The 26,338-nt window shown below is 40.4% G+C and overlaps 1 protein-coding gene across 1 annotated transcript in view; it reads left to right on the top strand.

Annotated features, from left to right (window-relative positions):
- Positions 1 to 25,002, top strand: part of LOC123368606 (cytosolic phospholipase A2 epsilon-like) — a 51,166-nt gene extending 26,164 nt beyond the window's left edge. Inside the window, exons 9-23 of the mRNA XM_045013518.1 lie at positions 2,171 to 2,213; positions 2,846 to 2,909; positions 4,233 to 4,399; positions 4,544 to 4,621; positions 5,543 to 5,580; positions 8,689 to 8,824; positions 10,413 to 10,549; positions 11,278 to 11,509; positions 12,831 to 12,936; positions 15,692 to 15,829; positions 17,674 to 17,781; positions 19,057 to 19,253; positions 19,980 to 20,204; positions 22,897 to 23,083; positions 24,767 to 25,002. Coding sequence (XP_044869453.1) covers positions 2,171 to 2,213; positions 2,846 to 2,909; positions 4,233 to 4,399; positions 4,544 to 4,621; positions 5,543 to 5,580; positions 8,689 to 8,824; positions 10,413 to 10,549; positions 11,278 to 11,509; positions 12,831 to 12,936; positions 15,692 to 15,829; positions 17,674 to 17,781; positions 19,057 to 19,253; positions 19,980 to 20,204; positions 22,897 to 23,083; positions 24,767 to 25,002 — 2,092 coding nt within the window. The remainder of the gene's footprint in view (positions 1 to 2,170; positions 2,214 to 2,845; positions 2,910 to 4,232; positions 4,400 to 4,543; positions 4,622 to 5,542; positions 5,581 to 8,688; positions 8,825 to 10,412; positions 10,550 to 11,277; positions 11,510 to 12,830; positions 12,937 to 15,691; positions 15,830 to 17,673; positions 17,782 to 19,056; positions 19,254 to 19,979; positions 20,205 to 22,896; positions 23,084 to 24,766) is intronic.
- The last annotated feature ends 1,336 nt before the right edge of the window (positions 25,003 to 26,338 follow it).

The raw sequence follows: 26,338 nt of genomic DNA, 5'->3' as shown, positions 1-26,338 counted from the left end.
ACGGGGCGACCCTGTGAGAAGGGCTGAAGGGATAGGATCCAGGCTAGCTGGGTGGCTTGGCTTGGCCAATATTCCCATTCTCCGTGATCTAATATAGCCCAGGCCCTGATACCAAGGGGCAGACAAGGACTTGTGGCAGATCCTGGCAAACCAAAAGGTACTGTCAGTGTATAAAGAGGTTGCGGGGACCTAGAGGGCCCAATGGGTTGTTGACTCTTGACATTCTTTCTTCCTTCTGTCTGTCTTTCAGATGTCCCAACTTGAGGAGGTGCTTCAGTCTTCTAGGAACTGCAGCAGAAGGCCCTTCAGTCCCCCTCCAAAGGCTTTCATGTCACACACACTCCCTCCCTCGTTTGGAAATGTGAAGGGAAATATTTTTTAAAAACATGTAAAATAGAAGAAATAAATGTAAATAGATGTACAAAAAGTTGTGTAAAATGTGAATGTTAAAAGATAATCACAAAAGGTGACAGCATGTTTTTTGCAATTTTTAGTAAATAAACGGTCCTTAGTTGCTTTAACTCTGGTATATTATTTCTAGAAGTTTCCCCTACTGTGCTAAGAGCAGCTGATTCCATTAGTTAGCTGTTTTGGGTCCTGCAGAAGGAAATCAGAGCAACAGGCACAGGGGATGGTGGCTTCTGAAGCTTTATGTATATTGTTTCTTTAAATCCGAAGCAGGAAGTCAGGCATAATGGTGGGACTGGGGAAGGTTCTTGACAGAAGCTTGAAAGTGAAGGAGAGGGACAGACAAAGTAGCTTTGAGGCTCATAATTGTTTCCTTATTCCAATATAGTGTTAGAAGTGACACTTTCTGTGATTCTTTTCCACTGTCCTGTGAACATGGTATTTTCAGGAGATGAGAGGCTGGTGACATGAAAACCCAGACTTATAGCCTGATCCTGTGCTCACCCAGGTTTTACACCATTGTAACTTCATATTCTTCAGAACACATACTCCAGATTTATACTAGTGTCTCTGAGAACAGAATCAGGTCCACAGCGGACTCATGAATCAAGAGGCCACTGAGCTGAGTGTGGCAACTATTGAAAACCAGGGAGGCCAGGTCTTCCTGTGAAAAAGTTTAAAAAGTACATATTTATCTAGGAATCCATCTTATCTTGTATTTATTAAACACAACATAATCGCCCACCCCTGCCTGTAGCAAGAACTGTAATGACAGTATCTGTCTAACTACAACTTTAATTACTAACACAGGAACCAAATATCAGGAGCTTTGGTGTCCATTTCCTGGAATCGGCTTTGTGTAACTGTGAATGTGTAGGGTGCAGGTTGCGACATCTCCACACACCCTCCAGAATAACATGCCATCCATCTCTGGTTTTATATGCTCATGTTCCCTATATAGCTCCATTGGGTAGCATATTTACATATTTAATACTTAAGGGCCAGATTTGCAACTGGTGGAAGTCATTTAAGACAATGGAGCAACAATGTACATGAACTTGAGGATCTGACTCTAAGTTATTATGACTATGTTCCATACCTCACTAATAACATGAGTTACATGGGCTGCAATGTGAGTTTGCAACTGTAATATCAAAGAATAATGCATTATATGATGTCTTGAATAGATCAGGAATTGCCTGATTTATCAGAGAGGGGGACATTTTCACACACACACACACACACACACACACACACACACACACACACACAAAAATCTGGTATTATTTTGAGTTTCATTTCCATTTTGCAGTTCACCTGTAAAATGAGTGTAGAAAATTCTCCCCTCATTGTGCTAGTATGGAATGCATCCGGTTTTCATTTATGGAGGCCTGGGTTTGAACTATTCAGACAGATTTAATGATCTCAAACTCTTCACAGTTTAGGTATGGAGTATATAAGAAATTGCTTCATGCTTTGACACAGTGCACAGCTTCTGCTTGGCACAGTGCCAGGGCTGGAATATCAGGGGCTTTAAAGGTTAACTTCTGTTTTTCACTGTTAAAGAAGTGCATGGAAACTTGCACAATACCCATATACTAGAACTGGCTTCTAGTGCTAGTCCCACTTCTGGGACATCTATGAGTTTAAAAAAAAGTTAAGTGAGCAATATAAAAGTTGAGGGGAAAAGTCTGTGTCTGATATACTTAGTCATTTAAATAATTCTAATCTTGACATTTGTATTTTTAATTTTGTTTTTTAGTCTGGACTGTCCTGAAAACATCATTACTAATGGAATACTAGTGGTAATCTTTTTATTTCCTGAGATCTTTCCTGTCCCACACAAGTAGTACTGGTATTACTGCTAGCACTAGGAAAACACGCTGTCCAGTGCTCGAACCACACACTCCTATGGAGAGACAGTCTGGAACTGGGATAGCTGTGAACTCTCTGCTACTCTAGCAGAGTGTCACCTTCTTCCAAAGTCTGAAAGTGGTACAGCTGTGAGCACCCAGTATTCCCACCTTCTAATGCAAGTGTGAGAATTTCCCTAGCCACTACTCCTATGCTGTTCCCTGAAGTGGTTAGTGCTTGATTATTCAAAGTGATAAAAACACACACAAGCAGCTTCCCTCAAGCTATTCTCTCTTAAAAAACCCCCTGTTATCTGAATAGTTTTCCATTCCATTATTCCCCCTCCCTTGAAGCGTACATTACTTTTCTGTTCATCCTTGAAAGACGCGCCTATTTTCTCCTCCTTTATACTCCCCAACATGGAAACAATGTCACAGTCACCATCCCCCCATCTAAGGACTAGATATGATTCCCTTTGTTGTCACTGCTTAATCAACAAGAGGAGTTAATGGAGAACAATGTGACTCACTTAGAATTCGATCTGTGTCACCCTTTGTCATTTATTTGGTCATCTCTGTTACAGTCACGTGAAGTTTCCTGTTTGGAAGTTAATGGGCAGGCAAAGAAGCTAAAGCAACAATCCACAAGTGAGGTTATTGCTTCATTAACTGGCTGTTTATATGTTATGATTCAGTAGTTATAATTGAAGTTAGAAAATGAGTAATCCATTATTAAGGGCTTTATAAAGGGGACTGTGTTCAGTTGTTCTCCCTGCTCACTGACAGTAGGACAAGAAGTAATGGGCTTAATCTGCACTTTGGGAGATTTTGATTAGATATTAGGAGCCACTTGCCAACTGTAAGGGTAGTTAAGCACTGGACTAGGCTTCCAAGGGAGGCTGTGGAATCCCCATCATTGGAGGTTATTAAGAACAGATTGGACAAACACCTGTCAGGGATGGTCCTGCCCAGGGCCGTCCCTAGCCATTTGGGTGCTCTATACAGTCCCACCGCACAGGAGGAAGGGGGGCACTGTGGGGGGCTCCAGGACTCCCCCGCCCCAGGGTCTGTGAGGCAGGGGCTGTGGGAAGTCTGTTTCTGTACTGTGGAGTGCAGGGGAGTCTGCAGAGAACTTCACCCCTGTCAGTACTGGCTTGGCTCGTGTGCTGTGTGGATTAGAGACAGGGTACTTTCTGGCCGAGGAGACCTAGGGACTCTGTGAGAATGGGGGCCAGAACAGGGTCCCTGCCAGGGGAGGAAGGAGTGGAATTTTCCCCCCATCTCACCTCCAAGAAATATCTGAATTAGTGCCACCGAATGGAAAGATCATTTCAGCTGTAACAACACCATTGTTGCCGCTTGTTAGTGTATGCGCAATGTGCCTCAGGTGGCATGTGACCAGGATTCATCACTGAATTTGGTCCACTGGTTGGATCATTAGCTTCCCTGGGCTGGGTACTGACAGGGAGTGCAACATGAATGCTTATCCATGTCCCCCACCATTGCTACTGAGCAGTTATCACAGAAAGACACTGATGAATCAGTCTATTTGAATTGCAATTAGGACTTTGGCTTTTATAAGGAGTATGGCATAAAGTACAATGCATATCAGAATAGAATGGCAGTGAATAAATGGCTCCCATATCCAGTTTGAATCGTATTTATCCAAAAAACCCCTTTAATCTGAAATTCCTTCTAATCTAAATCTTGGTTAGAGTCCTCCAATTAAAGCACTTACTCAGTGACTCACTGAATTATTTGAATCCTCATTTACCTGAATATTTGTTATGGGATTTTAGATAGATGGGATTTTTAGTATCTTTTTGGGGCAGTCTCTAGATTTACTGAGCAACCACTATTATGAGGACAATGCAAAGAACTCCTCAGTGAATGCAGTGTATAAATAATGAAAAGTTTATTTCTGGGCAACTACTGTTAAGGTTCTCCTTGTTCACTTTCTTTTGTCTTTAGAGGAAGAACTCACACTTACAGTCAAAGGATCCTATGAAGAAACCCAGAAGATTTCATTGGATGCTGACTCCAGCCTCAGGAATAGCGATTCCATTGTGTTTCACTACGTAAAGAATAACCAAACAAAACTGGATGTTACACTGCCAAAGAAGATGCATTACTTTGGTGTATGTAATCATTAGCCTTAATGAAAATATCATTTGGAGTAGAATGTAAACAGCAACATCAATCTAATTCATGTGTTTTGGGGAGGGTTAGCCCCTTTCTCCTTGTGATAAATCACCACCATTTCCACTTTTCTTTTAATTCAGCAGACCTCAGATAAAGAAGAATCCCTGCTTCTGCCTCTAAATTCACTCCCTTTGCAAAAGAAAATAACAATAGCAATGGTGAGTGCTGCAAACCTTTTGGAATAAATATTTTAACTACACCTCTACTCTGATATAACGCGACCTGATATAGCATGAATTCGGATATAATGTGGTAAAGCAGAGCTCTGGGGGGGCAGGGCTGCGCACCCTGGCGGATCAAAGCAAGTTCGATATAACGCAGTTTCACCTATAACGCGGTAAGATTTTTTGGCTCCCAAGGACAGCAATATATCGAGGTAGAGGTGTATGTTTAAATTTTTACTAATGTGAGAAAGTTATTAACATCATAATTGTTGTGCCAAGTGTAGCTGATTATGTAGGTTTATAAAAATTGCTCAAAAAATCATCATACTTATTATTAAAGTACCAAATAGCAACAATCATTTTTTTGTCCTGATAATCATTTGAAACCTACAACCTTAAGATTCTATACTTAAATGATCTATAAGACTACAAATCCCTCTGTCACACACATACCAGAATGCATTTATAAAAAATGGGGGTAATGCCTTTTCATTATTGTTGGTGATAAAATGAAATTTCAGTGTACATTGTTTAATTACAATCAGATGTTCCTTCGGTGTTGATTTTCTTCATTATATTGAAGACAATCACAATTTATTGATAATACTTCTCCCACTATATTCTATCTAACACATGGTATTTTATTAAACTAACAATTAATATTGCATTCTGTTACTAACATCCTGCCACAATAAACCTCCAAATAGGACATGAAACTGTTCCACTTATTACTTTATCCATTGAACATTTGCATTTTTCCATTATCTGCAAATACATTTGCAGTTATTTGAGCATATACTATAGTTAGACGTTTCAGATATTGCTAATTGGAGAGCAGACAAAACTCACTCTAAGACTAAGAGAAAGGAAGGTTTAAAAATATGATGGTAATTTATCTACTTTCTTAATTTCCAGGACAAAACATCTGACTTGCATGTGAAGGCAAAAGGCTGGTAAGATTTCTTATCTTGGTTCTTAGGCATTGTCTACGCTGGCAAGTGAAAGACAAAACTTTTGTCCTTCAGAGGTGTTACAAAACACATAGTGAGAAGGGTTCCATTGCTTCTCATGCATCATCAAAGGAAATGTTAACTGAGATTCAACCAGTTGTATCTGCACAGGCGTCACTGAAAGCATTATGTGAAGACAATGAGGTTGCACTGATATAACAGAGGCACAATTTGGCTGACAGAACCTTTATTACTGGGTCTGATGCACAAGAAAAAAAGAACACAGCTTGACTTTCAGGTGGAATTTGTAGGGCCAGAAGTCAGGGAAAAAACTTTTTACTTGTAAACTTAGCACATTTGATATGGAATCACTGAAACAGTAAACATGGAATCCCATGCTGCCATTTCTGCAGTTGCTTTTGGGGGGAATAATTACACTTTACAAGCCAACCAAACATAAAAGATCACATGTTGTGTGTATTATAACACACAATTGGCCAGATTCTGGAGTCCAGGTGAAGGTCTTTCAGCACAAGGTGTGGGTAGGGTGGAAAGCTGACTGTCACCTATGTGGTCTCCCAATGCTGGTGCTGCTCTAAGCTAGGTCAGACCCCAGGTGCCAATGGCCTGCAGGAGCTTGTGGCTGTTGGGAATCACTGGGATGCAAGGATTTTTTGGCGACCCCCCCACTTCCCCTTTCCATGTCCTCTGCTCTAGACAAGGGGAGAGAGTGGCTTAGGCACTGCCAGGGTGGTTCAATGCCACTGGAGAATCCTCTTGTATTGGAGAAATCTTTCAGTGGCTGGCTAAACAAAGATTCCATCTGCATGAGCGAGTCTGGCCCAGTATGGTCATTATTTTCATGGGGCTCATAAAACAGAGGTTAGCCAGCAATCTGAAATTTAGACACACACTGACTGATGCTTCCCTTCTCCTCAGATGAAACAATAATCTTGCAACGTAAAACTAATATTATATGTAATATTGTAATTAGAGCTGGTTGGGAATTTTTGATGAAATGTTATTTCACTGGAAAATGTCAATTCATTGAAATGGACCCTTTCTCATGGAAAGTTTCAGTTTCAGCAAACTTTTTGACTTGAATTTTTTTTTAAAAAAGGTTTGAAATTATTGAAATGTTTCATTTCAACATTTTCTTAATGAAAAATTCCAGTTTTCCAGGCTGAAGTGTCTTTTTGTTTAAAAATTCAAGCTAATTATAGTACTGTAAAAATGTTTTTTTTAAGGTCAAAAATCTAAACAAAATGTTTCAGAATTATTAAAACAAAGTTCTTCAACTGAAATTTGTTCAGATTTTGTTTTGTGGAAATTTTTGAGATTCTGACTTTTCATCCTGATTCAAGATGGGAATATTTTTTCAAAATCTTAAGGCTTTTTGTAGGATGAGAAAAGTGTTTCCTGTCTGGCTATAACTTCAATATCTTATAGAATATTATTTAGTCAGACTTGATCAGAGAAGACATGGTAAAGAATATGTCACTGCAGCCTTGAAAAAGTTTTTCAGATCTTGACAATACTGTAGTTTACAAAGAAAAAGGACCACATGAACAATACCCTTCCACTTTCTAGCTGTGTGCTTAATCTCAATCCAGAAGTGAACTTTATTAGAAAGTCTGAAGAAAATAGATACAGCTGTTTGGAATTTTTTTGGGGTGTGAGGGTTTTTTTCCCTACCATTCTGAAAATATTCAGACACATTTTTACATTCAGAAAATCATTAAAAAGACTTTGTTTTTAAAGATTAAACTTGGTAAGTGAATGATGTGTGCTTTGCAAAAGTGGCTGGGAATGGAAAATTATAGTAGTCACCCATGAAACATAGGTTTCAGAGAAGCAGCCGTATTAGTCTGTATCTGCAAAAAGAACAGGAGTACTTGTGGCATCTGATGAAGTGGGCTGTAGCCCACGCAAGCTTATGCTCAAATAAATTTGTTAGTCTATAAGGTGCCACAAGTACTCCTGTTCTTTTTCCATGAAATATACATACTCATGAACTATCATTTCAGCTAATATCCTGTGTAAGTTTGCAACCACCAGAGGGTAATGTGACCAAAGCCTCTTGGGAAATTCTGACATTCTATCCTGTAGGAGTTTTTGAAGACAAACACACAGATATGAATCACACTCTGTGTTTTTGTCTAAGTCCCAATTCTGCAAACACTTAAGCACATGCTCAATTTTACTCATGTGAGGAAATTCATTGGAATTGTCCATGTGCTTACGTGTTTGCAGGGACAGACACTTAGATTAGCCCAAATGGCCACGGAGGTCTACTTGGGAGGGGAGGTCTCGCAGGATCTGTGCCTTAGATTGCAAGCTCTCCATGCATAACTCTAGGCAACACCTACCACATTTTGGGTGCTAATGTAATATAAACAAATGAAGATAGAACATCGACCTTGCCCAGCATACTTGTTCATTACCAATGTAAGAAGTGCACACAGAGTGGGGTTATCCATCTGTTTTCTAATAGAAGCAAATTATACACAGAACTACACCTGTACAAGTGCACACAAGTCAATGGGGTTTCATGAGTTAGCTGAGGACAGAATTTGACCCGGTGGTGCAGTGGTAACTGTATCACAATTAAGGTTGTATGCAGAATTCAGTTTAACAGGAACACTAAACATTTACTTTGTACACAACCTCATTGCAAAGGCAAAAACCAAAAGATGAAACTATAAACTCGGAGTGCTATTTGAATTTTTCAGGGTGGTTTGGTGAGAAATATATTGACACAGAAAGAATACTAAGAGTTCAAAAATCACCCTTCAGATGAAAAATTGCTAAATTGTCACCCTTTCCTTTGTGACTCCTTTTGCAAGAAACCTGAAGCATGCTGGGACCTATCCTTTGTCCACATTGTTGCTCCTCATGTGCCGGCAATAGAAATATCACCCTCTTTTTTACATTGCTCAGTCTATATACAGGTGTGGAAATAGCCTGTCGTGTAAGTCTGATGATGGAGTTTATTGATTGTCTGCTCTATATAGGTCCTAAGTAATAACATATGTGCATACATTTTTTGTCATTGCTGAGCTGATGGATGGGAATCTAAGAAGACGACATTTGCTGTGGTTTGTGTTTCAGGCCAAAAGACATGGACGTGCGCTTTAGGTTTGACTTATGCACAGAGGAGCAGGATTTCCTGTGTAAAAGGAAGAAGTATGTTGCTGCTGCTGTGAAGAAAGTGCTCCAGCTAGAGGAGAACCTGCAGGACCATGAAGTATGTGGAACTGAATTGTGGGTATCCCCCCTCTCCTCTTTCCAATCGTAGTGCTGCTTTCAGCTGGTGGCATTTTTCTTAAAGGAGCAGTACATCTTCCGGGTAGCCAGGAAGCCTTAGGAGTAAGCAGTGGGTTATTTGCTTTCAAGGAGTGCAATGAGTGGCTCCAGGATTAATCAGATATCTTAGGCTGCATTTATTAGTAGCTTTGAACAGAGATGACACTCCCTGGACAGGTACTGACCACTGGCGGGAGAAACAAGTCTAGGAGTTGTACAGCCTGCCAGTGCCTCCTCCCTCCCACACATCCCCAGGCAAAAGTTTGAGGATGTCCAGGGTACTGGGTCCCAGCCACCCACCTCCACCCCCTGCTCCATGCAGGGCAGGAGTCCTTTCCCTCCTGTTACCTCCCAAGGGCAGGTCCAGATCTCTGGACAGAGAGACTGGGAGCATAGGAGCTGCCAGAGCAGTATGGTGAGCGAGGTGGGGCAGAGCACGTCAGGTGATGTATGTCTTTACAGCCTCTCTACAGTCCCCTGATGTTATGAGTTACAGTTTCCTTTTGTACTGCTCATTTGTATCAAGGAAGGGGCGATGGTTGTCAGGCAAGAGGCTTGTAGTAGACACTAAAGAAGTGTCTGCGATTGCTGAGTGGAGGTAGTTTGAATGATGGAGGCAGGGTGGCAATGTCTGTTGTAATGGGGATCTTTGACTGACTTTATTTTTTAGTTCAAAAAAAAAAGTCATTTTGAACTTTTAGGCATGTTACACTAAAAAAAATTAACGATTTTTTTGCAAAGGTCAAAATCAAAACAAAACCAACGTTGCTGAAACAAAATGTTTCCATTAATGCAATCTGATTTTTGGGTGGCAGGGTGGGGTACTGATTTGCAAAAATTGTTGCCCTCTCAAAAATTCTTGGGGGACGGGAAAACTGTTTCCCACCCAGCTCTACTCATTTACTTTTTTCCATGACAAAAGAACAGCAGAGCACATGATGAAATTAAAAGATAACAAATTTAAATAGGCAGATGAACATATCTTTCTATACAACATATAATCAGCCATGCAACTCACTGTCACAGGATGTTATGGAAGTAAATGGCTTAGTAAGATTAAGAAGGACATCAAGTAATGATCAGATTGGGGTCAGGAAGCACCCCCATGATATTGTACTGCACAATTCCACTTATTATAAGGTGTTTGTGCATTTTTCTGAAGCCCTGACCAGTGTCAGAGCCAGAATCATGGATTAAAAAGCAGTTCTGGTAGGGCAATGCTTATATTTTTATGCTGACTTCCAGGTGATGCACGTTAGGTGAATTCTAATATAGTGAGTTGGTCTCCAATTGTATAATAAAAACAAACAAACACATCTGAAGCAACAGAATGCGAGCTTTCACTGTCCCAGCAGTTAGGAGATAGGAATGGAAGTAGTTAACATAAATCATGTAATTGCTCACAAACTGACATCATTTTATATTGGTATTATCCATGCCTTTACCATTTCTATCCTTCATACCAAATCATTTCTTATCTCAGACATTCAGTTGTTTTTCACCTGTCTTCTCCTCTGTGTGTTGAGCAGGTGCCGGTGGTGGCAATCACGACAACAGGGGGTGGGACAAGATCATTAACAGCAATGTATGGCAGCCTGTTGGGTCTTCAGAAACTGAATATCTTGGACAGTGTTTCTTACATAACCGGTTTATCGGGCACTACATGGTAAGCTGGACAATGAGCAACGATTTTATTTGATCTTTCTGCATGCCACTATTATTTATTTATTAGTTATATAACACTGTTGGTTTGCGTGACACTTTACAGATAAAAAATAAGCCCACATATTTCCCTATGTATCCACTGAGAAAAAAAATACCATAAGCTAAGTGGTGGGCAGTCACACTGACCAATTGCCTGTGCCACCTAATGGATACTGTGTGTGTCTTAGATCTCAGAAGTAGAGTTCAAATCACTGTTAAGAATGTATATTTATTTAAATGTCTATTACCTTTCTGTATTATGTCAATTATACCCTAGATCCATCATACTGAATCTTGTCTTTGGGATAGGATTGGAGATAGGAAGATGAAGGGGTGGGATTTTACATCCTGGCCATGCACACTGACCATTTCCTCCTACAGTGGAGTTGGAGGTGTAATTTGCAGTTTGGATAGACATACCTGCGCTAGCTTTAGCATATTAAAATTACCAGTGTAGCCATGACAGCGGGATGGGCTAGCCAACATGAGAGCAATCCCATCTGAAACCATAGGTGTGTACTCAGGGCAGCTATCCCATCCCACTGCCATGCAGCCTCAGCTACACTGCTATTTTTAGCAGGCTGTCTCAATAAAAGTAAGTGCTAGTATGTCTGCCCAAGCTGGAAATTATATCTCCATCTCCAGTGTAGGCCTACCCTTACTGTTTAATATCCTATCTCCCTTCCTCAGGACTATGGCAAACTTGTACGAAGATCCTAATTGGTCACAGAAGTATCTGGAGGACGCAATCAATAAAGCTCGGAAGCAAGTGACCAAATGCAAGATTAAGGGTTTTACTTTGGACCGTCTGAAGTACTATTACAATGAGCTGAAAGAGCGGCGCCAACAAGGACACAACACGTCTTTTATAGACTTGTGGGGGCTCATGGTTGAATACATGCTACATGATGAGGTATTGAATATACCATTCTTTTCAGAGACCTGATGAACTTCTATCGCTAAGAATGAGCAGAAAATAAACATGGAAAGGGATGCCTAGCCAACAACACTGTAGGGTTATTGAGGCAAAGAATTTGTTAGGATCTTTTGTTGCAAAAAGATAAACTATATATTCAAATACAAACACTGTTCTCACTTTAAAAAAGTGGCAGACCTATGGGTACCATGGCACTTTAAACTGTTCGAGCCAAGAAATTCCAACATGCCAGCCTTTGGCTGCCACTTTTTGTCTTTAAAAATCTGAATCCCTGGGATTCATTTTGTAATTCAGATGCCTATTTGCACATTGCATATGGTCGAACATTCATTTTTGGTTAAAAACTAAATTGACACTGTAAAATTGGTTTCAAGAAGGTGACATAAATCCTAGTTACATCACAGACCACTTGTTTCGTATGTGTTTGTAATACTGTCCTATTTCTATTCTTTCAGTGTTGTTTTTAGAGCTAGTTGAATTGCAGAAAAGAACATTCCTTGAATGTATTATTGTATGGATTTCACTTGTACTCATTGAGAAATGTATTTGCCAAATGGTATTAGATCAGCTGTGCAGCTAGTTAAATCTGTTTTTAAAAAAGTATTTGACAAATGCATTTTTTTGGATGGAAAATAGTGAAATTTGTCAAATATATTTGCTAAATATTCGACAGGTCTTACTGTTATATATGCATATCTAAAGAATTTTAGAACAGCTAAGGAAGTAAAGCATGGATTTATTAAATCATTTGGTGCTGGAATAACTCCAAAATGTTTTAAAAACTTCAGGCAATGTCACATTAGGATGAGTGCCATTAACAAGGTTGAAAAAAATTTGTTTAGAAATAACAGTATTTGAAACCCAACCAAAATAGATTATTTCCTAATAATTTATTTTTACAAGCAAAGAAGTTTAATGCATCAGATCCAGTATAATGCATACCTCAGCACTTATCTATCTGGAACATTGCAGCATAACCTGCCTAAGATAATCATAACTTAGACAGCTCCAGTCCCTGCTGCACTCTAGTCACCTGTCTCTTCCCATGAATTTCCCTCTCTGTGCTTGTTTGTATCTACAATCAAACTGACCACATTTCTTAATAACATGTAAGCATTAAAGAATTGCTGCTGTTCCTGGGACTTTTGGGAAGTTTGGAATAGCCTAGAGAAACATTTGTACACAGCCCAATGAGTTGAGAACATAAAAGAAAACCTGGCTGAAGTTCAGATATTACATTATAAAAAATCAAATGCACATCCATTTTTTCCTGTTAATTATTTTCCTTCAAAAACAGAAAGATAACCATAAACTCTCGGATCAGCGACAGGCAATCAATGAGGGCCAGAATCCGCTGCCCATTTACATGGCTATCAACCTCAAAAACGGCTATAGTGCTCAAGATTTTAGAGGTAATGGTAATATTTTAGAGTATGTGATTTATATTCTAAGAAATCTTCATTCATTTTGTGTGATAAACCAGTTCCACTAACATTATAACCCTTTGTCCCTAGCCCCAAACTAACCCTTTTTTTAAAGTTCAAAAAACTGTGGATACAGTTTTAAAAAATAACGTTAAATGTTTTTGTTTGGTGCATGTGGTCTTTTGAGTTCTGACCTGGACCAGAAATGAAAGTTCATTTCTAGCACAGGACATGTCAAGTTCAGAGTTTATCCTCACTACAAAAATCAGGAAGTCCCAGATAAACCGGTGAACCTGTGGGTGCAATGCCAATCAAATATACATCTCATTTATTATTGATTTAACTATGCTTCCTTAGTATGAATAGTCAAGAGGAGAGAAAGCAAATAGAAGTACTGGGCTTCTTAACAGTGTTGGCCTGGAGGAAATAACTTTTACCTCAGCTATAATGTATGTCTGTTGTATCTGATGGTGACATCACAGCATCACGTGTGTTGTCATGTGGCTGTTTAGTTTACATCTGTGAGGAGCATGAACACATGTCACACAGGAATACAGAAGTTCCCACTGAAGACTTGGTATGATGCTTGGTCCTTTAAAAAAATTTTTTTTTCATCTGTCTTCCTTAAAGTATTTACAACCTTTACTGATAGTTGCTCTCCATTCAGGTCTCTCCTTGGCTATGTCTTCAAAGTTGTAACAATTTACGCTGCATTAGGTCAGTTTCTGCCTAAGGATGTCTTTAAAGTGTTTTTGTTGACCACCCTTCCTGCATTTTCCAAGTGTCAGCTCACCACAGAGAGCTTTTTTTTTTTTGGAAGACTGTCATTGCCCATTCTGATAACATAACCTATCCCTCTAGAATTTTCCAGAGGCCATTTCTACTCATCTTGTCAAAACAAATTGTTTAGATCAACAAAGACAGCATACAGTTCAATGTTTCGCTCAGTGCATTTTTCCTGAATCTGCCTCACAACAAATATCAGGCCTGTGGTGCTCCAAATTCACACTGGGTCTCTGGTAGAAACTTCTGTGATACTGTTTCCACAAGCTGACTGAGAAAAATACAAGCAAGGATTTTACTATCAATAGATAGCATGGAGATATCCTGGTAGTTACCCTCAGTCAGATTTGTAGCCTTTATTGTTGTAAAGATTAACTAGGATTGTATATTTGAGGACCTGAGGAATTTCCTTGGCTTCCCAGATATTCTTAATGATTTTGTATAGATAGCTGACAGTTTTGGGGCCTGCAAGTTCAAAGATTTCAGCTGGGATGCTATCTTAATCTGGTGATTTACCTGACTTCATTTGTTCAACAGTTTTTTTCACTTCCTCAGTGATAGATGGCTGGTCAGTTTCTTGATATATGGGGTACTAGGTTGGTTCCTCTAGCACCTGTTGGTTGCCCATAGAGGGGTGGTTGAGTAGCTCAGTGAAGTTCTACACTTATTTTTCAGAGATGCCTCTTGTCCTTGATTAAGGTAGATGCATCTGAACTCTTTAAAGAAGCTAGTCTGGATTTCAATGGGCCATAAATGGTCTTCAGGAACTCCCAAAACAACGTTGTGGTCTTAGAATTGGCATATTGCTGTATTTTTCTGCTTTCTTTTCCCACCAGTTATCCTGTAGAACATAAAGCTGTCTTTGATCCTTGGCTTGCGGATATTTGAACGTATCTTTCTTTGACGTTGATTCTTTGTCTATGTGCCAAGACATAACACATCTTTAATATCACCAATCCTGGTGCTATCTTTGATTTTTGCTCAGAGTTTCTTCTGAGGCTTGAAGAATGGCTGATTTGAATATATTCCACTTTTTTGAGTAGATTCCTCTAAGTTTTCCCTTAGTTTTTGTTGATGAAATGGATGTCTCAGCTTTGCTTGGTTCAATTTTGATTTAATCTTGTTCAGCATTGTTTCGCTGAACTGCATGTAAATTAAAAATGGCTCTGATCATCCCATGGCCAGCTCAACAGTTTGTCCCTTTTGCAAGTTCTGGTGATCTTGATGACCCTGACGCCTCTTTGCCTTATCATGGCATAATCAATCAGGTGACAGTGCTTTGATCTTGGATGCATCCAAGAGGTTTTATGTCCGTTGGCTTGCCTGAAGATTGTGTTGATAATAACAAACTCATGCTCAGCACACCATTGCTGTTTATTTTTCTGACTCCATTGCTCTTTATTACAGCATTCCAAACCTCACTATCTTTTCCAACTCTGGCATTCTAGTCTCCCAGAAGTATGAGCTTGTCTTCGCAGGGTATAGATTTAATTATGTGATCCAAATCAGAATAGGACTGTTCCTTTGTTTGTTCTGTACTGTTCATTGTTGGAGCATAGGCACTTAAAAGACTCTTAGAGCATGATTTTCCAATGGGAATTTGACCTATATAAAACATTATGGATGAACAACTATAGCTGAGTACTACTGACTTTGTTCAGTTCAAGCTCCTTCCACCCCCAAATTGCTGTATTAATGGACCTCAGTCCGTACATGGAGGGACCATCCCCTGCTGATGTATGAGGAAAATTTGCTTTCCAGGCTTATTGGTGTTGCAACCAGTATTGAATAGAAATATAGCTAGTTACAAAATCTGATGGTTTTTAAATTAGAATTATACACAAAGAAGTTGATGCTGGAAGGTGTATTCCACTTGATTTTTTTCTAGTCATATGATATGAGTGTCTTTCCCCACAGTCTAGCACTGCAGTAAAAGCCCTTTTTGTTGCTCTCGCTATAGAATGGTTGGAGTTCACTCCCTATGAGGTGGGATTCTGGAAATATGGAGCATTTATTCGCTCAGAAGATTTTGGAAGTGAATTTTTCATGGGAAGGCTGATGAAGAAGTTCCCAGAAAGCCGGATTTGCTACATGGAAGGTGACGATTATCTAGAGAAAATGTTAACGTAATAAAAATAGAGCTGGGTGTATAACTAGGCATTGGAGAGCAAGTGATCTATCACTGGTGACACTGGTGTGGAATCACCTGCCAGAAATCTACGTATGGTACCACCTGTATCACTAACAGATAATGATTTTCCATGTGAATTTGAATTGTCCTAGTGTAACTAAACCTGTTGTATGTTTGGTTTAACTGTGCTATGAAACCAGGCAACTTACAAACATAGGGCAGCTGCTAGAGTCTATACACCTTTACTTGAGTTGATTTGTCCAACATTGGCATTTGCTACCTTTTATATCACAATTATTTGGAATTCAGCCCTTTTCAGTTTTAAAGCCTGACTTGAAACTGACCAGACCACAACAAATTTGAACCTGACCCAAGCTAGAGATCGTTGAGTTGTTTTCATACCCGACCTGAACCTAACTCTTGCAGTTCAGTCCTGTTGGAGTTGGGTTGGGTTGCAAGGGGCTTGTGTGTAATGGGGGTGGAGAAGGTGTGGGAGAGAATGGGAGGGGGCAAGTGGTGCCATTGCCTGCAGAGCCAACAGCTACTGCACCCGTTGTAGCTGTGCCCAGGGCAAGGATGGTGGTAGTAGCTGGAGCTGCTTCAGTTTCAGTCTTTCAGTGGCTGCCAGGCTCCCCAGCATTGTGCCCCATCTGTGATGGCTCCACACTTTGGCTTCCCTGCCCAGGGTCCCAGCAGCACTGGGTGAGCCCCTGGCTTCCCGCACCACCTCCTGCGGATGCTGCCACACAGACAATGGGGAGCCTGCTCAAGTGAGCCAAGTGTGGAGCTGCCTGCAGGGCAGAAGGGCAGAGTTTTGCTTCCTGCAGCTGCTGCACAGTCCCCGGGAGGGAAGGATGAAAGGAGACACAATGGCAGCAGGGTTGGGTTCAGGAGGTCTGGCATGGTAATGTGAAGCAGGGTGTCTTCTCGTTACAGCATTGCCCTCTGCGGACTTAGGTCTACTTGGGCATCATTTTAAAGCCTAATCCGAACATGACCTGAGCCGAGAATTTTCAGTTGTTTTCGTATCTGACTTGACCCACGCCCAACCCTTGTTGTCAAGTTTGGGTGGGGCTGCCAGGGTGTACTTTGCAGCATTGTCCAATTGCTAACTTTTAACTGTAGCTTGTGAGAAAATGTTCATCAAAACAAGATTTTGACCAAAAATGAAACAGAATGTTTTGACTTATTCTATTCTTTTCCACTTGGCACTTATTTGAATCCTGATGCATTTAACAACATAGCATTGAAATGTAGCCTAATAAACATCAACATCATTAAACAGAACAGTAATGTTCCGAGACAGTAGAATACAAACCAGCTTTTTAATGCAATCTTCAGAGAGCTAATAATGTTATTCAAAATTAATTAATAATAGCAAAGGGAGAGAGAAAGTGAGATATTAAAAAAGGAACAAAATATCTGTTTTTCTGATGAAATATGGAGAAGCTGCAAAGCTGAGATGGGAAGATAACTTGAAAACTGCTACCTTATGTAGTTAAACAATTTAACATTTTCTGAGTCTGACTTAACTTGGAACTAGATAGCATTTAAAGCTTCTACAGCTGAAGTAGTTATAACAGTAGCTCAGATAGGCTCCAGTCTTGCAAACACTTGATTTCAATGGGAATACTCATGCAAAGAAGTGTAAGCATATGTGTAAGTGTTTGCAGTATTGGAACTATGCCCACAAAGATGTCTATAAAATTTGGAAGGAAATGTTCAAGGGGTAGGACAAAAGGCAGTTTTTAGTTAAAATGCTTCCAAGACTTCATCAAATTAGTTTCCATTGAATCTCTTCCACTTTACAGGCATGTGGAGTGGTATATTTTCCTTGGATGTGATGTACTTCTGGAATTTAGCCTTTGATTCAGAGGACTTCTGGTACAGATGGACTAGAGACCGAGTAAAAGACATTGGTGGGTGGTTTATCTTTTTTTTTATCTCATTCACTTGTTTTTGTTTTCCTGTACTTGGTACTCCATATTTGTCTGACGTATAAATAATACACATTCATTTTGAAGTATCAGAGGGGTAGCCGGGTTAGTCTGGTTCTGTAAAAGCAGCAAAGAATCCTGTGGCACCTTATAGACTAACAGACATTTTGCAGCATGAGCTTTCGTGGGTGAATACCATACCCACGAAAGCTCATGCTGCAAAACGTCTGTTAGTCTATAAGGTGCCACAGGATTCTTTGCTACTAATTTTGAAGGGATTTTAAAGCCTTACTGCAAAGATAGCATAGTCAGAGGGGGAAGGGCAGGAAAGGGGTTAACAGGATCTTCTATTGTTGTAAAGCAATCTCTTTGCTTGATTTAGGAGCTGCTTTGCCTTGAGTAAGGGAGATGCAAAGGACATAGGAAAAATATTCAAGGGTAATCGCCAAATTACCACCTCAAAAGTTGAGGGAGCAGTGTTGTCTTCATAGAGGGCCCTTACTCTGCATACTATTCCCTGCACCATACACCAAATCATAGGCATCAACTCCATGGGAACTCTGGGGCTGGAGCACCCACAGAAAAAAATAGTGGGTGCTCATTACTCACCAATGGGCCCTGCTGATCAGCTCCTCCCACCTGCCAGTGGGCCCTGCCAATCTGTTCCTCTCCCTTCATCCCAGCACCTCCCGAACGTGGATTAGCTGTTCAGCAGTGAGCAGGAGGTGCTGGGGAGGGAGAGCGGAGCAGGGGCAGGAAGAGGCGGAGCAAGGGTGGGGCACATTCAGCGGAGGGGGTGGAACGGGGTGAGAAGAGGCAGGAAGAGGTGGGCAGAGGTGGGGACTTGGGGGAAGGGGTGAAGAGGGGGTGGGGTCTGGAGCAGAGTGGGGGTTGAGCACCCCCCGAGAAATCAGAAAGTTGGCACCTCTGCACCAAATTACAAATGGGACACCATTCTAGTTAAGTCTAAAATATTAGGTTTTAATTGTAGACTTAATGTTTTATTTGTGGGTAGTAGTTCATTTAATGTACTGAGTTTTTGTGGGGTTTCTTTATCATTTTGCTCCCACTCTGAGTTTTATTTGGATTCGAGGCCATAGCTTATTACAATTATCCTTTTTATGGGTTGACCAGAAATTCAATTTATGAATGATTGCATTATTATTATTATTATTCTTTATTGCTGCAGAGAACTCCCCATCCCCAAATTAATCTAGACAAACTAAGAATTTTAGATTTTTTTCTCCCTTTCTGCAGAGGAAGATCCTGTTCTGCACATAAAGCCTCATGAGACAGAGACTCGCCTGTTGACTCCCGCAGGCGCCCTTTCTACTGCTTTCCGAGATGTCTTAACAGGGCGCCCAACAATTGCAGAATTCCCCAATTTCCTAAGGGGTTTCCAGATGCACAATAAGTACCTGGAGAATGAGCATTTTTCTACATGGAAAGGCACAGTAATAAAGCATGATTTGCAGTGGTATATTTTGAGATGGTTTGGAATGCACTGAGGAGAGCTACGTGCTGTGGAGAATATGTGGATTTCATGTTTAAATTCCACCTCCCCTTCCTCTAGCACTGAAGTTTGAACTAAAGTTCAGTCTGTTGGCTTGTACAGGGCTGAATGTTCATAATGAAATTGCTTTGTTGGGTCTCAGTCAGGGCCGGCTCTACAGTTTTCGCCTCCCCAAGCAGCACACCGAATTGCCGCCGCGGACGGCGGGGGCAGTTCATGTGCACTTAGGGTGGCAGGCATGTTTCCGCGGCGGCGGCAATTTGGTGGCAGCTTCTATGTTTAGTTGAAGCCGCCGCGGACAGCTAAACATAGAAGCTGCTACTGAATTGCTGCCACAGCAGAAACGCGCCTGCCGCCCTAAGGGCACAGGGACTGCCCCCGCCGTCCATGGCGGCAATTTGGCGCGCTGCTTGGGGGCAAAACAACAGGGACTGCCGCCCCTTGCACATTGCCACCCCAAGCACCAGCTTGGAATGCTGGTGCCTGGAGCTGGCCCTGGTCTCAGTTAATTTTTTGTTGGGTTGCATGTCACCAGGCACAGTGACTGCAAAGTTGTGGGGAAGGGCAAAATAGATAGACAAAAAGGCTGAAAACAATGTGAGGTTGCAATGGGGTAGGGGCAGAATTCTCCTTTCTTCTCTTTGACCCATTTATCATTATTCATCAGGGAAGCAGCTCATCTATTCTTATGGTAGTTATAACAGGACATGTTTGTATTTCAGACACTGTGATAGACACTTACCCTAACAAACTAATTGAAACAGCACAGCACCCTCTATCCCTGGCAGATACTGGATTTTTTATCAATACCAGTTACCCACCACTCTTGATACCTCAGAGGAAAGTGGACGTCATCCTGCATTTAAATTACAGTGGAGGATCACAGACATTGGTGAGAAGAGTCAAATTATCCTTTGGTTTTTCCATTATGGCCATTTGCCTCAAAGCGTTTAGTATTTAGTAGCCAAAATCATAGGCACCAATTCTGTGGGTGCTCCAGGGCTGGAGTATCCATGAAGAAAAATTAGCTGCTGCTTAGCACACACTAGCAGCCAAGCTCCCCCCTACCACCCACTCCAGCCCACTGATCAACTCCTCCCCTCCCTCCCAGCACCTCTTGCATGCTGAGGAACAGCTGTTCCACCACATGCAGGAGGCGCTGGGAGGTGCGGGGATGGGGCGTGCTCGGGGAGGGGGGGAGAATAGGTGGGGTAGGGGGGGAGCGGGGGAGGGAAGAGGTGGGGTGGGGCTTTGGGGGGATGGGTGGATTGAGCCCCATCACTATCACCTGGGGCTGAGCACAGATTGAGCGTCCCTGGGGAAAATTAGAAGCCGGCGCTTGTGGCCAAAATTACTAACTTTCCAATAGTAGAAGAGGGAATTGATTCCAGAAGAATGAACTTCATTTAGTTTGCACTACTAGTTCGACAATGGCACACCTCCTTGTCTTAGAAACTGTGGCCTAAATTCTCTATTTAATTGACACTATCTATGCTTCTAATTCTCTGTTTTAATCACTAAATCTGTCAATGGCTGATCTGACAAGAAATGCTAACAATGGCATTGGTCCATTACTAGTTCAAAATGGTAGAATTGTTAATAATAATGCTGAAAAATAGAGGTGTTTGATCAATCTTTCTGGTCTGTGTATTGTACTTGAAGCAGGACTTAATTCAGGGAAGTCCTATGGCCTGTGTTATGCAGGAGGTCAGATAATAGAAGATGACAATTGCCCTTAAAAATCTATGAATCTATATTATTCCAACAAATTCCCGGAAGATAATTTATGAAGCAATTCTCAGTGTTCCTCAGTAATTTTCTAGTAAAACTAGGAAAAGTAATTGGCAGGCACACACAATAAGAAAAAGTAATTATTAAGGCTGATAAAAATTTCTTGTGAAGAAAATATACCTACCAAAAAGTACAGTTGTGTTGAAACTGATTTTTTTGTGGGGGGAAATGTCAATTCCGACAAAAATTAGATTTTCCTACATTAAATCTCAAATGACAAATCAACATTTTGAAATGAAACTCATTTTTTCATTTTATTGCAACTTACACAGTTGTGTCATTTCAACTTTTTGGTTTATAAAAAACCCTAAAAACCCAACATTTTATTTCAAAATGGTGACTTGAAATGACAGTTTTAATTTTGGACTCAAAATGTTTCATTTTGGGTTTCTGAAACTCAAAAACTTGAAACAAAATAACATTTTAAGTTCTATTCTATATAGGTTTTCATATTGTGCTCATTACCATAATATCTGAGTGCCTTCCAGTATTGCATTAAGCAATGTGACTACACATCTGTCACATGCTGTTTGTTCTCTCATTTTCTCCCCAGAGGGAGAAGTGCATGGTGTGTCTTGTTTGGTAGGTGATGGTTGTTAAATAAATGTACCTGTTGATTTGTATTCCTGTTAGAGGAGGCAAGATCAACGAAATGCCCCTTGCACTTGGAGTGGAAAGTGATGAGGTTTTTGATGGTCCTTTGTTTGTGGGGGAGTTCTTTTCACTGTCTCAGATCACCTCTGGAGAAGGTTATATCTCCTGCACAGACCAGCTTTACTCTTATTGTGGAGAGTTCCATTGTGACATAGGAGTGAAGTTGTCTAAATGAAATGAAAAATGTTTCATTTTGAAATGTTGATTTGAAACAAAAAATGTCACTTTTAATCAGTTCAAAAATGTTTCTGAATAAAAAACTGTTTTCTTTTTTTTCTAAAATATTTAAGATGAAGATTATTTTTTTTTGTCGTTCAAAATTGCTTACAGGACAAATTTCAGTTTTCTGACTAGTTCTAATAGTGACAGTGTTCATCACAAAATTACATGTAATTACATGGCTATTACTTCCTTTTTGATTAGATGATATGAGGTTTTCTGGCAGCTGACTCTGGTAGATGGGACAATTCAATACCTTTTGGACTCAAATTTCTACAAGGTCTTTCATTAACTAATTTTGCATGTTACAAATTATCCCAATGAAGGATGGATGAGTAGTTGGAGCCCTAGCCCAGGCTTTGGGAAGTCCAGGTTCAATTCCCTGCTTCCCCACAGACTTTGTGTGACATTGGATAGGTCACTTAGCTTTTCTGTGCTTCATCCTCTGATCTGTGAAGATGGGGATAATTGCACGTCCCTACCTCAGAGGGATGATGTAAAGCTAAATACATTAAAGATTGTAAGGTGCTCGGATACTTTGGTGATGGGGCCCATATAAATATCTTAGAAAGATACATATACTCTGTGCTTTCCTCTCTGATGTTCCATTTCAAAATCTATTTAACGAATCCTCTTACTCCGTAGTAGATTTAAATTAATACTTTAGTTTTCATCTGCCTGTGGAATCTATACTATTGTAACTGCTTTCTCATTTTGTTTAAAGTGCTACAGGGAGCAAAATAAACTGCAACATCAGTATTCTATGATGTAGTCTTTCTCCAACTTCATGTGTTCCCGTAGGAATTCCTGTGTAACCCCTGAGGTATAGAAAGGCAGTTTAACATTGGTTACTGTGTTTCAGGAAATCCTGGTCTTGTCCCTTCTTTGAGTTCTAAAATCTTTGTTCTGTGATGATTCAGCCTCTGGACCTAATTGCGAAGTACTTCTCGGAGCAGAGAATCCCATTCCCCAGAATCGAGATGAGTGATGAAGACCGGAAAAATCTAAAGGAGTGCTATCTGTTTGAAGATGCTGAGAATCCAAGAGCTCCTATAGTGCTTTTTTTCCCATTAGTAAATGACACCTTCAGAAAATACAAAGCTCCTGGTAAGTTATCAGCAGACAGTAATGTTATCTCCCTGATCAGCCTGTCCTGCCCATTTCATATCTGATAACTCTCTGTTGGCTGTATCCTCCTTTCTTATTTCAATATGATCAGCTTTTCCACAGACAAGAATTATCATTTTCCCTGAGTCAATGCCACTGAACCATCCATCATTAAAGGCACAGTGCTCATTTTAGCCACACAATTATTTTGATCTCACACACACAATGTTGTCTTGCTGTATATAAATGAAAATTAACTTAATAAAAAATGCAAATCCTTAAAATGGAGGGTCTGAGAAACATTATATTGTTGAAGCGAAGCCCAGAACCACTACAAGCTTCATTGACATCTACTGGTTTTGGGGTTTTTTACACACATTTAAAGGCATGTGTCATACACTTGGGTCTTGACGGGTTGAGAACTTTGCTTTCTGCATTGTTGATAAATTGTATAGTCAATTGCTTGACCACACTTCAGTTTGTTATGAAATATACTCAAGAGACCAAATAACCAATGTTGGTCAGGTTTATTGCTATAACTCAATAATAATATAGTACAGGAAAAAGGTTCTATGTGATACCACTCTCAGAGAAGCCATCTTGTGCAGCAGTGTTACATTCATTTTACGCAGAAGGTGTGCTCCCAAAGTTACACCTCATGAGCCATGTTTTTATACCCTGCCGGTTTACAAGCAAAAGATATTGTGTACATCATCTGAGATGGGATTTAAACGATCAGCTTTCTACCTTGTTTTTCTGGTACTATGATGTACTTCTCTCTCTGTTCTGAACACCTGCATTTCAGGCACCAACAGGCATGAAGACACCTCCTAGGTTTGTACTAGGGTAGAAGAATCATATGTCTTGTCCTCTTTTCTTTGGGACATTGCAATACAGGCCTGCGAGAGTAACTCCCTTTCTGTTGCCATGGTAAAGCACTCATCTGTCCTGATCTTGACAGCTTTCTTAATTGCTCAAGCCAAAACTTACTTCAGGGGATGCAACGGGTTATGAGACACTTAGCATAAGTGAGCAGCATTATATAAAAATCATAGGCCAATTTAGGCCATATAATGCTATATTTGTGCTTAATGATATTTGTGCTGAACACTTACTAATACCTATTATTAATAGATGTATATATGATAGCCAGCATATATTAGTCAACGGTATCAACAATCTGCTCACTGAATGGGTCATCGTTTTCCCTTCAGTATGGCCAGCCTGTGTTGGCTGGGTCATTCTTTCACTAATTTTAATACATTTTTGAGTGGCCACCCGTCTTTTACATTTTCTCCGGCTCTCAGTATTCCATTTTGTTTTTGCTCACTACCATTGAGGCATCTTTCTTTCTAGATTGGGGAAGCAGATATGCAGGTCATGTAGGTCCCCTGTAAATGATACTCAGAGGGCTGACCTGTAGTAAGTGTTGTTACAATGGGTTCTTTCCCATCCTGACCCTATCAGCAATCTGGTTTTCACCAGTTCTGGAGAGTGGTGATGTAGAGATTGAAAAACTTGATTTTGCTAGAGATACTTGTACATCCCTATGGCAATTAACTTTGCAAGCTATCTCGCTAGAGAGAAATCTCCCTCCCTGGCCAATTATTCTCTTGTTAATTGATATAAGCTCCAAACTGCAGTAATGTTTCATTGGTAAAACTTGCAACATTTTTTTCTTAGGTGTGGAACGCAGCCCCACAGAGATGGAGGAGGGGAAAGTTGATGTCTCCAGTCCCCTTTCCCCATATACTACAAGGGAGCTCTCATTCAGTGAAGAGAATTTTGACAATCTGGTGAAAATGACTGACTACAATATCCTGAATAATGAAAACTTGATTATTCAGGCCTTGCGCACAGCAGTGGAACGGAGGAAACAGCAAGCTCCCATATACTATAAGGGAGCTCTCATTCAGTAAAGAGAATTTTGACAATCCGGTGAAAATGATTGACTACAATATCCTGAATAATGAAAACTTGATTATTCAGGCCTTGCGCACAGTAGTGGAATGGAGGAAACAGCAAATAAAATAGTCACTATCCAGTAGACTTAATCTCCCGGGATTCTATTTCTTGTGTCTTCTACTATGTAGAAAGACCAAAACCTTCTGATGGCTTGCTAATGTTATATATCTAATAGTAGCCTCATCGTCATGCCTCCATGGACTCCAGTTCATCCCAGTTAAGTGAAGATTCAAATAAACAGAGTTTGCTAAATCACATCATGACCAAGACTTTACAGATGGTTCAATTGCAACCAAACTTCACACCATCAAGGTTAAATTTTAGATTTTCTTACCTTATCAGTTTATCCACAGATATACATTTATTTTAAGTTAAAGAAGTGCACCTTATCATGTTGTTAAAATATACAACCCATTAAAAAGTATTTTAACATGCTCACATAAAAATATAACCGTGTCTAAATCATCCTTTTAAAAAGTCAGTAATTCTGCTTTGTTTTCTGCCAGAAATGCTGCTTTGTGAATTGGAGTCTTTATAGCACATAGCTAATCCATTTTGCTGGCACTATTTCATTGTCGTGGACACACAGGAGAAGAGTCTGTCATCGTTGATCTGATTATTTATCTCTTGTCTCTGTTATTTTCAATTGGCTCTCTCTGCTGCCCTCAGCACTTCAGTTTGGTGACTCTTTGGCATTCTTAAAAAAATATCTGTAAAGTCGTCACTGTCCATAAACAATATCACAGGGTTCAGTGATTTTTGTTACAACTAATTTTCACTGCCACACAAATTTTTAAATAACACATTATTAAAGGAGTAGTTCAAGGTGTATCTTTTCATAGGTTGCCATGCATAAGGCAGCATGAAGATTATTAGGAATGTGTGACCAAATGTTGACTAGAAATATGTGGGTTCCAAGTGTTCAACTTGCCCAGCCTTCAGGTAGAAACACCTTCCTTCCCCTTCCCCAAGTGGCCTAAATACCTCTCCCCACCAGTCTAACCTCTTTTGGAGCTGGATGGCCCTTCAACTTCTCCCTGATCTTCGGGAGGTGGTAGGTAGCCACAACCCTTGCTATAAATGGTCTTCTAGGGGGCTGCCCTGGGTGGTTCCTTTCTCTCTCACCTATCTTAGAAACATTTTGTGGGTTGATAGTTGCTTGTGACAACCTTCCCACAATCCTGCAGCAGCTAGATCATTCATGAACTATTCCTGCAGACAGTGCTAGCACTAGACAACATGGCTGAGGTGTTCATCAGGCCTTGCCGCAGCCTCTAAGGAAACCCAGGC

This window comes from Mauremys mutica, chromosome 4 (assembly GCF_020497125.1).
Source record: "Mauremys mutica isolate MM-2020 ecotype Southern chromosome 4, ASM2049712v1, whole genome shotgun sequence".
Lineage (NCBI taxonomy): Eukaryota > Metazoa > Chordata > Testudines > Geoemydidae > Mauremys > Mauremys mutica.
This window is presented reverse-complemented; position numbering and strand designations above follow the sequence as displayed.